At 41.9% G+C, this 17,354-nt stretch overlaps 1 protein-coding gene across 5 annotated transcripts in view; it reads right to left on the bottom strand.

Moving 5' to 3' along the window:
- The window catches only part of ULK2 (unc-51 like autophagy activating kinase 2), a 70,761-nt gene extending 55,468 nt beyond the window's left edge, over positions 1-15,293 (bottom strand). For 3 of the 5 annotated variants that reach the window (XM_074189238.1, XM_074189240.1, XM_074189239.1), the window contains exons 1-3: positions 15,142-15,293; positions 14,103-14,195; positions 13,117-13,158 (exon numbers count right to left, since the gene is read on the bottom strand). In XM_074189238.1, the coding sequence (XP_074045339.1) occupies positions 13,117-13,158; positions 14,103-14,195; positions 15,142-15,231 (225 nt within the window). In that variant the 5' untranslated portion in view covers positions 15,232-15,293. Of the gene's footprint in view, positions 1-13,116; positions 13,159-14,102; positions 14,196-15,141 lie in introns of those variants that run through there. The other 2 variants (XM_074189237.1, XM_074189241.1) reach the window with 2 other exon arrangements.
- Between the last annotated feature and the right edge of the window lie 2,061 nt (positions 15,294-17,354).

Raw genomic sequence — 17,354 nt, 5'->3', positions numbered from 1 at the left:
CAAATTCTCTTTCTCCCTCCAGCCCCCTCCCTCACCCACTGAGAAGGCAAAGTAATATGATACCCACTATACATATGAAGTCAGGCCAAACAGGAAGCTGAGGAAAAGAGAGAGGAAGGGAGGAAAGAAGGAGGAAAGAATAAAGGAAAAATATGCTTCAGTCTACACACAGAGTTTGGCAGTTCTCCTGAACAAGTTGTGGTAAATATTTGTGATGGAATACTATTTTATTTACATACATATATAGATATATGATAGATATAGATACTATTGTTCTACCCAAGTTTTTCTAAAACCATCCTTCTTAGTCATTTCTTGGCGCACAGTAGTATTCCAAAAGAATCATATACCACAGCTTGTTCAGTCATTGCCCAACTGATGGACATCCCCTTAATTCTTTGCCACCACAAAAAGTGCTATAAATACTTTTTTTTTTTGGTTTTTGCAATGGGGTTAAGTGACTTGCCCAAGGACACAGAGCTAGATAATTATTAAGTGTCTGAGGTAGGGTTTGAACTCAGGTCCTCCTGACTCCACTAAGCAACCTAGCTGCCCTTAGAAATACATTCGTACAACTCAGTCCTTTCCCCTTTTCTTTGATCTCTTTTGATTTACAAAGCAGGCCCAGTCTTAGGAAGTCCTTTGGTCATAGTTACAAACTGTCCTCCAGAATGGTTGAAACAGTATACAACTTCATCACAAGAGGTACATTAACATCCCTATTTTTCCACATTCCCTCCAGTATTTAGCATTTTCCTTTTCTATCATGTTAAAAATTGTTAAAAATGCTAAAACTTCTGTTAACTCAGAGTTTTTTAAATTTGCATTTCTCTAATCAATAGTGATTTGGAGTATTTTTATATGACTATTGATAGTTTTGTTTTCTTCTGAGCAGCATTTTTAGAAAAATGAACCATTAACAACTATCTTGAAAGGGCAACTAAGTGGGCACAGTTAGAGCACTGACTCTGGAGTCAGGAGGACCTGAGTTCAAATTCAACCTCAAATACTTAAGAATTACCTAACTGTCTGACCTTGGACAAGTCACTTAACCCTATTGCCTTGTCCAAAACAAACAATTAACTTGAAAAAAGTTATACAAATTAGATAAGAGACGCAAATTAAAACAGGTACTACCCCACATTCATGAAATTGGCAAAACTAAATTAAAACAAAACAACTCAATGCTTGTGGGAATATGAAGAACAGAAACCATAGATTGTAATAAGCAAAGAGAAAAGATGTAACCTATATGTTCAATTATAAAAGGAATTGTCAAACTGTGGGATAGAAAATATAATAAACTGCTTAAGATGGACATTACACAAATACAATAGAGACTTATGAAATAACAAAAAATGAAAAATCAGAATAACAATAGTCAGCATTACATGTAGTTTTACAAAGACTTTTACTTACTTGAACCTCACAATGGCACCTGGGAGGTACATTAACTATCACTATTATAGGTGAGGAAACTGAGGCAGACAAATTGCCCAGGGTCCCAGAGCTAGGAACAATGGTTGCACTGACACTAAGCCCAGTAAATCTATGCCAAGGGGACACCTAATTGTTTCTACTAATCTACTATAGGAACAGAGTAGAGCACACCTGATTACATAAAGAGAAGAAAAATGATTGGAAAATTAATAGGCAAAAGAGAACAATATACACATCAACAATATTATGAGATGAATAACCATGATGAAAGCAAATCCTAGACAGTCCAGAGAGCAAGGAAAACAACTGTATTAGACTGAAAATGGTCCCTATTATCCCCAACCAGAGAGGAAAGAAAACAAAACACACACACACACAAAGAAAAAAAAAACATCCCTACCAAATCTGATGAACACTTTATAAAAATCATCTCTTACATAACTCTTTCCCTTAATCCTAATTCCTCATGCCAAAAATTACTAATATGTATTATGTTTAACAAATATGTACATAAAATGCTAACCTGACTGTTCCCTACTGAGGGGAGGGGGGTGGGAAGTAAGGGAAGGAAATTTTGTAACTTGGAAACATGTATGTACAAATGGATGAAAAGTTTTCAAAAAAATGAAATTAAAATTATAAAAAAAAGGAAAAAGGAAGTTAATAGACAAAACCTTGATGGTGACAGAATATATAAAAATTGTATTTTTTTATATAAAAAATCATTCAAATGTTGCAACACAAGTTGAACTGTTTGTACTCTTTAATATTATTTATGATCATTTTTCAAATACATCAGAAGCAGATTCTGGAGTTTGGAATGCCAAGAGTTGTTTATTTCATCCTGTAAGCAATAAGGAATGTTTTGGAGCAGGTGGTGACAGGGTTAGATTTGTGCAAAGATTTCCACAAATGCACAAAGAAAAAAGAAACCAAATTTAAAGCTGTGAAATGCTACAGGAATGATAACCAAGCATGTCCCAAATAAAAGCTAAGGACTCCTTTTCCTCTCTTCACTTCAAAGGTGAGGGGACAGCAGAAATAAACAACATTAATGTCTCCTCTTTTTTAATTCTCTTACGTTTCTTAAATTCTTTACTTGCTGGGCAAGATCTATCTGGGAAATAAATCTCTTCCTTTGAGTTTCATGCTATTCAGATCTACTGTTCTATCAAAATCTTCATAGCAATTGTCTAAAGAGTTCCAAGTCACTCTTCTTCCTTCTTCCCTCAAAGTCCTTTAATATCTGCACATAATTTTCCTCTCCAAATGTCCACCCCCACTTCATTAGGGAACATCAACATAAATACTGATTCTCCTCCTAACATCCTGATCGATCACTTATAGTTCAGCCTCCTCAGTTTACCTGACATGAGCTATCCCTCCACTCACCGCAGCCACACACAAAGCTGCTCAAATCTTTGATTCAGTCATCACCTCCAATTCTGATATTTTGTTTCTTATCTGTCTGTGTGGATGTTATCTCCCCATTAAATTGTAAGTTTGTTGGGAGCTGGGTCTGGCATTTGCCTCTTTTTGTATCCTTAGCACAGTGCCTGGTCATATGAAGCACTTACTGATTGAATAAATGAATGTGATTGAGGAAATGGCATCAAGGAAAAGAATGCAAATTTCTTGAGGGCAAGAGCTGTCTTTCAGTAGGGAGTTTAAAAAAGGTTGGCTAGATGGAAAGAAAAGAGAGGACTTATAGATTAGATAATCTATAAGGGTCCTTTCCAACACTTCCAAACTGAAGCTAAATCTGTCAGGATAGAGAGATGAAAACCACTTGAAGCTGAACTAGGATAAAGGAAGTAGAAGAAATGGATCTGAAGATGTAGGTGTAAAATCAAATATGATTCAAAAGATTTCAGGCCCAGATGACTGAGCATTGATAATGTCACAAAGAGAAAAAAATTAATCTGCGGTCTGTTGTGGGACCACAGCAGAATCTGAGCAAGCACCCCAATCCATACAGAGACGCAAAACTGGAATGCAGAACCTAAGTGGAGAGCGGCCTGAAATAGGCTGGAGGTGTCAATTTCCTCACTTACAAAAATCTAAACATCTAACAATAACAATAATAGTAACAACAACAGCATCTATGTAGCGCTTACTATGCAAAATACTTCACAAGTATTATCAAATTTGATCTTTACAACAACCCTAGGAGGTAAAGGTTATCCTCATTTTACAGATGAGGAAACTGAGGCAGGGAGACGCAAAAATGCAGCCATGACCAGCATGAAAGAGGAACAAGGAAGAAAGAAGTCCAGGGTGCTGAGGAACAAGAGGACACACATACATGTTGCTTTGCATAGCAGCTCAGGCATAATTATCCTCATTCTCAGTTCAAGAGTTCTATCTGGCCAGGCCAAATTCTATTACTGGGGAATCCCACAAATCTAATCCTCAACCAGGATTTTTGTTTCCAAAACAAGGTACAGAAACTCCCTCTCAAGCTCCAATGTCACTCAAAACCTCAAATGGTTCCAGGATCAAGTTCAAATTCTTTTCCCAAGAATTCAAAGCTTTTCATAAGCTGGTTCCACTTCCTCATTCAGTCTTTTATTTTTCCAATAAAAACATGCTTAGACAGACCCTCCACTCTTTTTTTTTATCAAAAACCAAGATTGAATCTTTGCTGATGTTTTCACCATCACTCCTCTGCCATTCCTCCACCACTATCATCCACCAACAATAAATGAGTCCAATTACACAAATGTTCTGTTCCCTTCTGCATTTGCCATCTCTGATAGCTCTGGTAATCATCCTCTAAGCCTCCTCCATCCAGACTCTCCTCCTTCTCAATCTGCTTATCTAGGCCTGCAGAAGACTGCTTATCCAGTCATCCAGAAACTATTCTAAAAGGCTTCCCAGAGGTGAAAGGATTATCTGTTAGCATGATACTAAGAGTTTTCTTTTACAATTCCTTATTGCTGTTGTTTTCTAGTTGTATTTAGTCTCTCTGTGACCCCATTTGGGGTTTTCTTGGCAAAGATACTAGAATGGTTTGCCATTTCTTTCACCAACTCGTCTGACAGATGAGGAAACTGAGGCAAACAAGATTAAGTGATTTTCCTGGGAAATTCCTGATGAGATTTCAGGTGAAAATTTTGATTTGCTGTTGGTATATTCATATACCAAGCTGGAAGCTTGCTACTACAGATTTCCTCACAGAAATAAATGAAACTATACAAAAGAAAGGTGGTCATTAAAACATGTTTCCAAAATGCAAAGAAGAGAAGGAAGTTCAGATGAAGTCATTAATAAGACATCTTTGAAAACAATGTGTGTAATATTTAGGAAAAAATGTTAAGCTGCACATAAAAGACCCGCACTTCCTATACAAAGCCCTTTTTTGCTAAACCATGTACATAGAAATATTCATTTTAGTTGATATTTATTAAGTTTAGTATTTTTTAAACTAAAAACTTTCTCTCCTTTCTCCTCTGACCATCTCAGTCCTACCCATTTTAACATCCAGCTCCACTGGCTCCTAAGTAATGCCACCTCCACTTCAGTTCTTAGTCTCCCTTTTCATTGAACTTATTATCCCTTACACTAACCCTTTAATCATACATCTTCCTGTAGTTATTTTACCTGATTTATATATGCATTGTGTCCTGCAAGAAATTTTAAAATCATGGGAAAAGCAGGGAGCTTCCATGGTATTATATTTCTTTTGAAGTAGACAGGTAAAAGTTTTTCAATTAAAAATACTAACTGGGGGCGGCTAGGTGACATAGCAGATAAAGCACCGGGCCCTGGAGTCAGGAGTACCTGGGTTCAAATCCCATCTAAGACACTTAATAATTACCTAGCTGTGTGGCCTTGGGCAAACCACTTAACCCCATTTGCCTTGCAAAAACCTAACAAAAAAAAAAGAATCAAGACTAGCAATCTACTACACAAAGGAAGGTGAGTCACTTTTTGGCAAATGAAAGGATGTATAGTCAATTCTTGCTTAATGTTAAGGCGACTATTTTCAAGACCTCCTCCTCCTCCCCTAAAGGGGATCTGTGAAGGTCCCACCTCTATAAACCCCAAAAATCAAGCAGAGGGGGCTTCAATACCTGGAAGCCCTCTGCCACGATCCCTGTCTATTCTTAAGAGTTACAGCAAATTTACCAGGCTTTCAGAACAGGAAGATAAGCTTAAATTTCAAACTAACATGACATGAATTTATCTTCCCATCACATATAAACTGAAGGGTCCAAAAACAGAAAGTGACATATTTTCATAAATGAGCAGACCACAGGGTGAACTGAGGACAAAAAAAAGCCAACTTCAATTTCCTCTTGAGGACAAGTAGATCTCTGTGATCCTGAGCATCTATCTCTGTCCTCAACTGATCCTTTGAAGTCCTTCCCAAATAGCAGAATACTCAAACCTACTTCAATCCAATGCAATCTTTATCTCCAACATCAGCTGTGTACTGAAAAAATCTTTAGACTATTCTCAATAATCATAATAGAAGTTTAGATCTCTATATATGCTATCTATTTTCTTCACTTCTAGATATAAGCACCTCCTTTCAATAAGAAGGGACACAAGACTGCACTGTAATTTAAGGGTGAAGCACCCAGTAAAAGAGCAGAAAGAAGCATGCTAGAAATGTAAAGAGCACTGGATTTAAAGACAGAAAACATAAGTTTGAATAATCTTTACTGTAACACCCTCATCTGCAAAATTATGGAGTCAAGAATAGCTTGAGGCACATTTCAACTCAAGAAGATCTTAAGAAAAGGAACTAATATTCACATAGTACAAACCATAGCAACAACCAGAGGAAAGAATCAAGAATTAGCCACAAAAATAATCTAAATAGTATTAAGAACAATAATTCTTTGGTTCACTTCTTCAGATCTAGGATCCATCCTGCTGTTCAGTCATTTCAGTTGTGTCTGATTCTGTGACCCCATTTGAGGGTTTCTTGGCAGTCACTGGAGTGATTTGTCATTTCGTCCTCCTGCTCATTTTACAGATGAGGAAATTGGGGCAAACAGGTTTAAGTGACTTGCCTAGAGTCACACAGCTAGTCAGTGTAATTACAGGTCAGATTTGAACTCAGGAAGAAGAGTCTTCCTGACTCCAGAACCAGTACTCCCTCCACTGTGTTGCCTTGCTGTTCAGCCTCTCTTATAGTGACCCTCATTTCTTAAAGCACCTTGTGGCAGGCACTATAGAATGCATCTACACAGATGTCTTTGGCTCAAGGTGATGGGGAGGGGTCATTAAGGCACTGCTTTTCAGCTTTATGGTTTAGAGCTCTAATTTCGAACGTCGCCGACAAGGAAAGCCAGAAAACTATGTTATGTCCTGTAGAGTGTAATACAGCAAATACTGAAGTGAGAGCTATCACCAACTCACATGAAAAAAAAAAAACAAACCTCTACTCAGGATCAAGCTCTTTCAGATCACTCAACCTTGCTTCCTTTCCTATCTGCCAACTAAAATCTCAAGTGAATTGAACTTTTCTGTGGTTATGTGGTCACAAGAGCCATGTGAACCTAGAAGTAGATCTTAATTTCTAAAGGTAATTCTTCTTAATAAAAGTCTAAATTCTGAGTTGAGAAGTCACAGGGGTGGGTGGGATATCACTGACATCTTTTTACCCACTCCTCTCTTCTACTATTCTGCCCTTTCCTGGCATGAATAAAGCAGTGGCTAAGTCTAGATAGGGGGTGCTAAAGGGGAGAGCAGGAATTCCAACTCCTTGGCCATCTTCCTCCCTGGCCCCAACACACTCATGAATGACTGGCAGATAATTGGAAAAACAGAGTCTTCACCTCTATGGTTCTAGGTCAGATTTCCCCTCCAGCTTCCAAGTTTGTCAGTCACCATTACTGTGGTAGCAGATCTAGTCATGCAGAAGAAGAAGAAATGAACACCCTGGTTTTTAAATATCAACTTAGACAAACCTTCTTCTGCCCCCATAGCACAGTTTATGCAAGGTGAAAATAGAGATTCTTAAACTGGAGTCTTTGGAAAGATCTCAAGGGGTTCATGAGTATGGATGAGGAGGGGAAAAAAATACACCTTTATTTTCACTAACTTCTAAGGGAAATTTAGCATTTCCTTCAATTAAGAATTTTAAAAAATACTATTCCAAGTCCATTAAGCTTCACCAGACTGCAGGAAGGGTCTATAATACAAAAAATGTTAAGAATCCCCTATCTAAAACATTCTTAAAGTGACTTCTTACAAAATTAAAAGAAAATTTAAGTATTATTATGTATTACAAAAAATAAGTGAAATCCAAAAACATTCACCCAAAAGTGAAGAAGCAAACAAAGCCCCCACTATATAAAATTTCTCAAAAATCTCTTCAATTTTTCTAGGAAACTTCTCTATCTGGCAATGGTAATTCTTTTGACTTTGGTGCTCCTGTGCTAGGCTTTTTCCATTTTCAATTTCTTATTCGATTGTAGAGATTGTAGTTCCATGTAGAGAAAGAGCTACCTGAATACAAACTTTACTGAAGACTGCCAAGTACCCATTTAACCTAATGAATGTTTTTAAATGCCAATGTGCAAAGGTCACACAGAAAAAACAAAAAAGGAAATGATTTTGCAGACATACCACACAAAACAATCATGCCAAAATTTGAAGTATGCAAAAATTCATATACTGGAGTTATTTTTTTTTAATTACTATTACTTCAAGTGAAACTAACTATAGGTATATAAAAAGGAAGTACTGACACAAATGGTACCTTTCTAAAATGGTAGTTTCTACAAATCATCCATTAAAGTCAATGCTCAAATGGGCAAGGCAACTAGGAATAAGCAAATGTACAAGTTCCAATTCAAATGCTGCAGGTCCCAACCTGATTTCTCTAGTAAGTATAGAATGATACAAGAGAGAAATAATCTAAATTCCTTTCAGTGTAGACACTGACAAGTTATTGTCAATGCAAAAACACTTCAGTTAAAAGATGGTTTAGCTGCAGACTCCAAAATGGCTAAATACATTTAACAGATTTACTGAGTTCTTCTGCCTTCATACAAAAACCTCTATCAGAAACACAGCATCCAAAGAACTGGGAAGGACTCCAGAGGTTAACTTGTCCAACCTCCTGCCTGATACCAGTATCTTCTTTAAAATCCCATCCCTGGTAGGCAGATGTCAGGCCAATCTCAGTCTGATTACTTCTAGGGATGAAGAACACTGACCTCCCAATCCAGCCCATTGCACTTCTGGACCCTCACAGAGTTCTCTAGAGGATATAAAAATGAAATGTGCCCTTTCGGAGCTAATCACAGTCCAAAAGCACCACCACAGCCTGAGGTAGCTGTTACATACATGGGTGCCTGGGTACTTTGGACCCCTCTCCAATCACCCTGCCTCTCTCCTTGGGATCTATGCCCCCCCCACCACAGCATTTTAGTTCAACCAAAGTGACTGGGGGCTTGGAAAAGGAAGACCAGGGCCTGGGAAGAGGGAAAAGGAAAGTGATAGCTGAGGAGATACATGCAAGCGGCTCTTGTGGGTCAGAAAACCTTAAAATATTATCCAAATAACTGGGTCTGGTCAAAACTAAGAAGCCCCAAATAATCTGAAATGCTGTCTTCCAATACAGTATTTTCATTTGAATGCTGAATTCAGACTGCTCTAAAACTCCTGATTTGATAGCAGCATGGACTGAATGGGGTATGGAAGGAGCTGAGCACAAGCTCAAATTAAGGAATGTATGGTTGGAGTTTTAAGAGAAATTTAGGAAGCTGGAATAATGCCTGGTGCCTCTCCACTGAAGTTCAAGCAGCTAAAGAGGACCAGAAAGCCAGGCCCAGAGTCAGAAGGACCAAAGCTCAAATCCAGTCTCAGACACTCACTAATTGGGTGACCCTGGGCCAGTCACTTAGCCTTGATTTGCCTCAGTATTCTCATCTGTAAAACAGGGATAAGTGTGCCCCCCTCTTACAAAATGACAGGTACAGGGCCTGGCACAAAGTAAGGGCTACATCAATGCCAGTTATTATTACTACTATAATTAGGCCTCTTAAGATCAATGGCACAGTCACCACAGTAAAGACTCAAGACGACTGCTTTTCCATAATGTCCAAATGCAAAGAGAGGTCCCTAATGGCAACGTGTCACATGAGAATTACCCACCCAGCAGATGCTCCTCAACAGATATACCAACCTGTAGAATCTAAGGAAGCTAATGCTACACATGCTGATTTCCCAGCAGACATGGCAAAAGACAACTAATTTTTAAAAACAGATTCTATAATATGGCTTTCCCAAGAAGAAATTGTCTATAGGTAGCAGGGCTTAAAAGCAGGGGAGGAGGAAACAAATTATTAAGCAAGGAAATAATTTCTAACAATGTAGTTATCCTATTACTTTTCATGACAGAAATTTATCAGCAAAGCTTACCAAGAAGCTTGCTTTTGTTCTGTACCTCACTTCTCAGGTATAGATATCAAACAAAAAAAAAAAAAAAAAAAGGAAAAGGTTCACATCCCTTCCACCAACTCCCCTCCTTCCCACCCCAAATTTAGGGAAGCTTATAAGAAGCCACACTTAGAAGGAAACCACAGGGAGATGAGGGATGACAAGTTCCCACTTCCTAGTTTACAACCACAGATCTTTCCTACATCCCTCATAGGTACATCTGCAAAGGGATTTATTGGAATCATCTCCAACCTTTGAACTCAACTAGGAAGCCTGCAAACAGCAGATAATCTGTTTCTGGGACTGAATCAGTCAAAATTTACATTCCCCTGAGTCACAGACTTTGAGAAAACCAAAGGAAACAAAAGTGGGACATGTTTATCTCCACCAATAAAAAGTTCATAGTAGATGGTCTCCGTTTTTGATAAATACATACAATATTAAATGGATGTTACTATATAATACAATGGTAGTAACTTCCAATAAGTGACTACCATTAAAGAACATTAAAGTGCTATCTATAATAAGTGAGTTATTCTTAGCCTTCTCAGATACCAAATGAGAATAACACAAAAGGAACCAGGTCTTCCTAGTTCCCAAGGAGCTCTGGCACTACTCAATTCTGTTAACAAATAGTCTAGCCTACTCTCCTTCAACCTTCAGGACAAGCCCATCCCCAAGAATACATCAGTTTATATCCAGGCATGAGTTTGCATATACACATTTGCTGAATAGATCTGAAGGGTCAATATTTAAGTATGTGACCATTTAGAAATGAAGTACAAAAATCTGTGTAATTCTCTTATCAAATAGATTTCAGAAAAGCCCGAAGACTTAAAGGCAAAAGGTCACATCTGCAATCTCCCTTCAAAACAGCTGCAAGTTCTCCTCATTACTTTTAACTGCAAGATGACAACAAGGAGAAATCTGCGAAGATGTCAATGCACAAATCATGTACATTTATAAAGATGGCATCCTTCTGGGTATAGTAGTCTAAAAAGTGTTGTTGTGTATATAAGAGAAAGGCAGAGATTAACCTAACACCTTCAAGAAAAAAAAAATGAGCCCCTGGTTTTTTTTTTTACACAGGTTAAGAAATGATTTGCATTTGTTCTGAAGAAACTTTCTAGATCAAACCTTAGAAATTGTAATTAAAGAATAATACTCATTCCCATAAACCATGCAAGTATCCATTCCTCTATTACATTTTATGGTCATCCTTTTTTACAGATAATCTCTCACAAAACATCAGAAGCATAAAGTTAACTATTTATCACAGGGATTTTCCTCCTGATGTTCTGTGTGAGAAAGAGCAAAGAAGTTAGGCCAGTTGCCCAGAGCTAGCCTGGGGCAAAGCAAGAGCCCAGAGGGAGAGCTCAGTGTCTAGGCCAGGGCTTTTTCCATTCCACCCTACTGACAAAACATCCAGATATAAGATTGCACTCTATTTACCTACTTCATTTGCAAGTTCAAGGAACATAAGCATATCTTTCTCCCAATAATGCTAGGAGTGTAGAATGGCAAGAAAATTCAGCATCTTTAACACTGTAATAAATACTAAACACTAATCACCCAAATTCCATTCCTTTCTATTCCAATCTATTCTCTCAATCTAGTTTTTCTTGGCTTCCTTATCACCAGTTTTAGGAAGTATCATTTAGTTATCATAGTAAAGTTACCATCTTACTTCAAGTGCCTACAAACAGATAAAAGATGCAATCTGAACCAAAACATCACCACCAGATTATGAAAACCCCCACAGGCCCTAAATATATCCTTTGGTCAATGGAAAGCTTTCAACCTACAAGAGATATGTGAAGGAACCAGGCAGGGTTCTACACCTCACTAGTCCCCACCTGCCCTGGATGATGAAGCCCCAGTTTCTCGGGGCACCTGCCAATGTCTCAAGGGGTGGAGGTGTGGAAGAATTCTCCCAAAGGCACCTGACCTACATTAGCTGTTGAGTGCCTAATCTTTTGGTTCTGGAGAGGTCAAAGTTCAGCTCAGAAGGGGAAAAGGATAGAAAGGTATATAAAAGAATGGGGGGGGGGGATGGTGGCTAGAACATGAGTTTATTGGAAACAAGCCCTGTGGCAAGAAAAGTGGGATGTGACTCATCTTTCCATGCTCTAATTGGTTCAATGGACCATATCCTTCAGGGTCAAACCAAGGCCTTCACTTTGCAGACCACCATATTCATGAATTACTAGTCAAAACAGATCAGCCAGTGGCCAAACCTACCCCCACACTACCACAAAATCCAACCACCTTGATATAACTCTAAAATCCTGACTTTCACTTACTCTGACATCATTTCCTACAACAACCAAAGAATAATGGGGGGGGGGGGTTAATCATTGCCAGAAAAAAAAAATTTAATAGTATACAGCTGGCATGTTAGCACCAACCCTGAATTCAGTAGGATTTTCTGTAAGCCACTGAAATCAGGAAATTTAGAGTTAACAACTACTCTTCAGCTCTCATACTGGGTAATGACATGCCAGCTGATGCTCTCTGTCCATAGAGACTAAGTCAGACTACACCAAAAACCTCTGAAGAGAAATAAATCCTGCCTACTTCCAACAAGGGATTTCTAGATTGGCTTTGTTTTCTTATTTTTCCTTCAATAATCTTCTCAATTTCACAAAGAATGTTCAACTTACACTTTTGCAGATAGGGAAAGAAAAAAATAAATCAGACTAAATTTCCCATATATATATATATATATATATATATATATATATAATTTGTTAACAGAGAAATGATGTATTTAATGTTAATAAGCATCATTAGCCTGAAGTACAGGACCAGGGCAACAATATACATCTTCAATATTTATAAATTTGTTTTTCCACTGCTTCATTTAAGACCAATAATTCATGAAACTTAAAAAGCTTCTTTAACTAGGACATAGGATCTTAAGATAGATAAAACTGTACATATTATTTAGTCCAATTCTCTTATTTTACAGGAAGAAACTAAAGTTAAATGAAGCTACTCAAGTTCTCATATCTGGTTAAGAGAAAACTAATTATATACATATTACATATAGGTCTATGTCTCTATATATACATATACACACACAAGTAAGTATGTATGTATACATACATCTATATGTATAATTACATAATCTGGTCACATAATCTGCTTAGCAAGAATTTAAATGTTATTTTCTCTATTTTAAATTTCCTAGTTATGATAATGAATTTTCAATCACATATAATTTAAAAAAGACATCACAGTAAGAAAAAAAGGGAATCCAAATTAACACACCTGGACATCATAGAGAGCCACAATATTTTCATGCTGAAGTTCCTATAAAACAAATTCAATCATAAAAATATTTCTTTTAACAAACATTAAATGAAAATAAGACTAATAAGTTAAAGCAAAATATAATTTTTATATATTAATCAAATATTATCAGGTTATGATAGGCAAATAAAACACAGATTTGTCTTGACAAGCCTGGGAAAAATATAAGGATAATTTCTTCTAACATCTACAACTTCATTAAATGTACAAAGAAATCTTGTAAGATAAAGATAATTGAGTCAACCCTAAAAATAAACGATATGGCTGAAAGGGCCATAGATGGGATAGCTGGCTACCTAAAAGCAATGTACAATTTCTAATTAGTGACAGAACCACTGATAAAATTTAAGAATACTTTAAAGGATACATTATCTGCCTGAGACATGACAGCTAATTCATCTAAACAAGCACTTCATTTATGGAGTAAACAGTAAAGACCAGATCCAAGGAATACAACTTAATAGAACAGGTCCTCAATTTAGAAGAGGTAGAGCTAAAAACAGAATTTGTAATGTGAGTGGCCAACTGAAAACGTAAAAACTTTACAAGAAAAAGACAGCCCCCCCTCCTTCATTAGAAAGTATGTACTTTCTCCATAACATAACTAACAAAGAAAAACCTCAGAGAAGTCAAATTTAATACATTACCAGTTTCCACTAACATCTACATCTAACAAAAGGAAACAAGAAATGTTATCTATTCAAAAATTAATTTAGTCTCCTACAATATTTTAGAGCAGCAAGTATTCTAAAGGACTGAGTTCCCTACTTTAAGATAAGAGCAATAGTGAATGCTCCCTAGTTACCTCCCCAGTAAGTACTCATTTCTCTCAAAATCTTAAGAGTGCCCCATTCAATTCTGTCTCTTTGCTGGTTAAGGCTGCTAAGGATCATTTGTGACCTGAGTTTGAAGGAAGATAAAAATAGGGTCATATATCCACATACCTTTAAAATCTTAATTTCCTTTCCAAGAAGTAGTTGTGATTTTGACAAATTTTTTTTATTAATGCTTTTTATAGCTACTTCCCAATCAGTTTTCTGAAAAAGGAAAAAAACAAAAAGATTTTACTCGATTAGCACTGAAATAAACTCAAACGTCAGCATACTTCTGGTTAGTCAGCTGGGACTCTTGGCCAAAAGAATAGCCGAACCTTTTGAAACTATTTCTATTCCTGACGAGCCTTTACATTAAACAGATTCTAAAACCTGACAAGACTGCTTTTCAAAAGCACAAGATTTTTAAGTTAACCAAGAAAAAAAAATAAAAAAGATCGAGCATGCTCATTTATTTATTTTTTAAAAACCCCTGGTTCAATCATTTTTTCCACTCATACTCTGATACCCAAAAGGGGAAAGAGAGGGAAGAAGGAGGGAGACACAATGTTGCTCTGGGGTATAAGGGAAGTAATGCTGGGAAACGTGACACCTTGGAGTTTTAGCAAACCTCGGCCAATGGGAGAGCAGCCAATTTTCCATTGGGTCCTGCAATTATCAACATTAATGTGACAAACATTGGAACTGCCGGGCTCCCCCAAGACCACAAGGCCCCTAGCCTCGATGTTGTTTAAAAAACGTCGGAGATGAACCATGTTCTCAGGAAAAACAAGACCAAACTTTTCTCGTGTTACAAATATATTTTAACTTGAAGCAAGAAAAGCAGCGGCCGGTCAGCAGATGGAGCTCTGCCGGCCGACTGAGGCTTAAGCTCTCAAACAATCCAGAGAAATGAGCCCCGGGCCCCCCCCAGGCGGACCCCTCCGGCCTTCCGAAGCATCCGAGCCCGAGGGGCGTGATCCCGGCACCGCCACGGAACCTCCGGCCCAAAGTGGCCGAAAACTTGGGCTGCCACAGCGTCACGCATCCGAGCGTGTGCGGGGCCGCTCCGAGTGTCGGGCAGCACCGGCGGGCCGGGCCGGGCCGGCTTGGCCGGGGGAAGCCCGGGGCCCGGGGCCCACCGCCGCGAGGCCGCGGGCCGGGGCGCTACCTTGCGATGCCGGCCTTTGAAGACCACGGCGAAGGCTCCGTGCCCGACCAGGTCTTTCTTGCTGTACTCGAAGTCCCCCACCACCTCCATGCTGGGCGCGCTGGGCGGCGGCGGCGGGAGGCCGGTCAGCCCCGCAGGGCCCCGAGGCCCGGCCGCGGCGTCTCCCGGGCGGCGCAGGCGGCGGCGGGCCCGGAGCCCGGCCGGGCGGCGCGGGCGCTCATGCCGGGGCCCCAACGAGCGCGGGCGGGCCGCGGGGGGAGGGGCCGGGAGGGCGAGCGGGGCTCAGGCGGGCCGCGGGGGCCGCCCGCTCCCCCGCATGGCCCGGCCCCCGAGGGGCGCCCCCGCCGCTCCGCCGCTCCGCCGCGCTCCGCCCGCAGCCGCCGCGCCTCGCAGGGCCCAGGCCCGCCGCGGCCGCTGTCACGGAGCGGCCCCGGAGCCGCCCCCGGGGCAGGGCGCCGGCCGCGCTGCGGCCATCCGCCGCCGCCGCCCCCCGCCCCTGCGGCCCGGCTGCCGAGCCCCGGCCCCGGCTGCGGCTGCGGCGGCCCCGGCTCCCGAGCCTCCTCCCCGGCCGCGGGCCCCGGTGGTGGCGGCGGCTGTGGCGGCCCCGCGCCGCTCGGACGCTCCTGCTCCGTCGGCCACTGCGCCGACTGCCGGCGCCTCCGCGGGGCCCGGCGCCTTTATAGGGCGAAGCGCAGGCGCACGCCGGGTCCCTCCGCCTGGCAAAGGAGTGCGCCCCACCGACGCCCGCCCCGCCCCCAGCCGGCCGCGCCGCCGGGAGGGGCCCGAGCGCCTGGCGCGGCGGGGGGAAGGGCGGAAGCCCGGGGGGGGGGGAGGTCCGGGGGGGGCCCGGGGGGCCCGAGCTCCGCCCCGCCCCCACCCCGGCTCGGGCTCCGTTTCCGGCTCGTGTCAAGCCAGGACATCAGCTGAGCCGCGGACCCCGCGGGAGGCCGCCGCCCCTCCCCCACCGAGGGGAGATGGAGCGCGGGGGGCGGGGCCTCACCCCTGGAGGACCCCCACCCGTGATGACCCAAGACCTCGGGGCGACCTGGGCCCGCGGGTGAAGCGACTCCTCCAGGGTCTCACAGCTACTGTCTGAGGCGGGATTTGAACTCGGGGCCTCCGGACACCCGGCCAGGAATTCCACCCACGGTGCCAACCTAGCCGCCCTGACACACCAACCGACCCATGGGACCCTAGGTAGAACCCACCTTGACTCTGCCACGCACCGAACTTCCGTGGGGTTCAGTTTCCTTAGGTGTAAAAGGAAGGGAGTCAGAGAAGGTGATCCCTGGGGTCCCCTCGGCCCCGACCCCCGGCCTGCTTCCTAACCCAGTTTATTATGGTGCTAGGTATAAGCATAGAGACCCTCCCCAGGGTCCCCAAGGAGGCATCCCTCCTTGGAGATCCTCCCCTCTGCACCCAGAGGAGATTTCTCTCATTTGCAGTGACTGGCCTTTGCCGCTCCCTTGGGCTCTCTCTTTGTCCCCCTCCCCAAATTTACTACAGACCCACATTGGGCTGGTCACAGGCCTGGTTCAGCCTAACAATTCAGAGATGGTGAAGAATTTCTGGGTTCATTGTGTGAAATCTCTGTTATAGTCAGGGCGGATTGAGCACTGGCCCTGGGGACAGGAGGACAGGAGTTCCAATCCAGCTTCAGACGCCTGACTCTTACTAGCTGTGTGGCCTCGGGCAGGTCCCTTAACCCTCCTCGCCGCCCATCCAGAGCCGTCTCCTTGTCCTGATCCATATGTGGCCTGGACCCAGATGGCCCTGGAGGAGAAAGTGAGGCCAGTGACTTAGCACAGCCCCCCCCCAATCCAATTCATGTGCTTGTCACCTCGCCTCTCTGATGTCCGTGGTCTTCAGAAATGAAGGCCCAACATTATTATATGTCGGGGGCTGTGAGGGGGGTGAGAAGGATCCAGAACTGTGAAGAGCCCAGGAGACAGGGCCCCTCCCCCATCCGAGTTTGCTAATGTCATCCAGCTTGCTGCTTCCCATATTGGTGACATCAAAACACTGTTGAGCCTTCCTGGGTCTTGTTTTCTTCATCTATGAAATGAGAGGGTTGGAATCCATGGCTGGAGGCTTAAAACAGCTCGTGAGAAACCATGTCCAATCCCACCCCTCCCCCATACAGCTAGGGAGTATCTGAGTCAGAATTCAAACCCAGGTCTCCCCTGCTCCAGCCACAGTTCTATATCCACTGG

Source organism: Macrotis lagotis, chromosome 5, assembly GCF_037893015.1.
Source record: "Macrotis lagotis isolate mMagLag1 chromosome 5, bilby.v1.9.chrom.fasta, whole genome shotgun sequence".
Lineage (NCBI taxonomy): Eukaryota > Metazoa > Chordata > Mammalia > Peramelemorphia > Peramelidae > Macrotis > Macrotis lagotis.
Note: the sequence above shows the minus strand (reverse complement) of the source record. Positions and strands in the feature narration are given on the sequence as shown.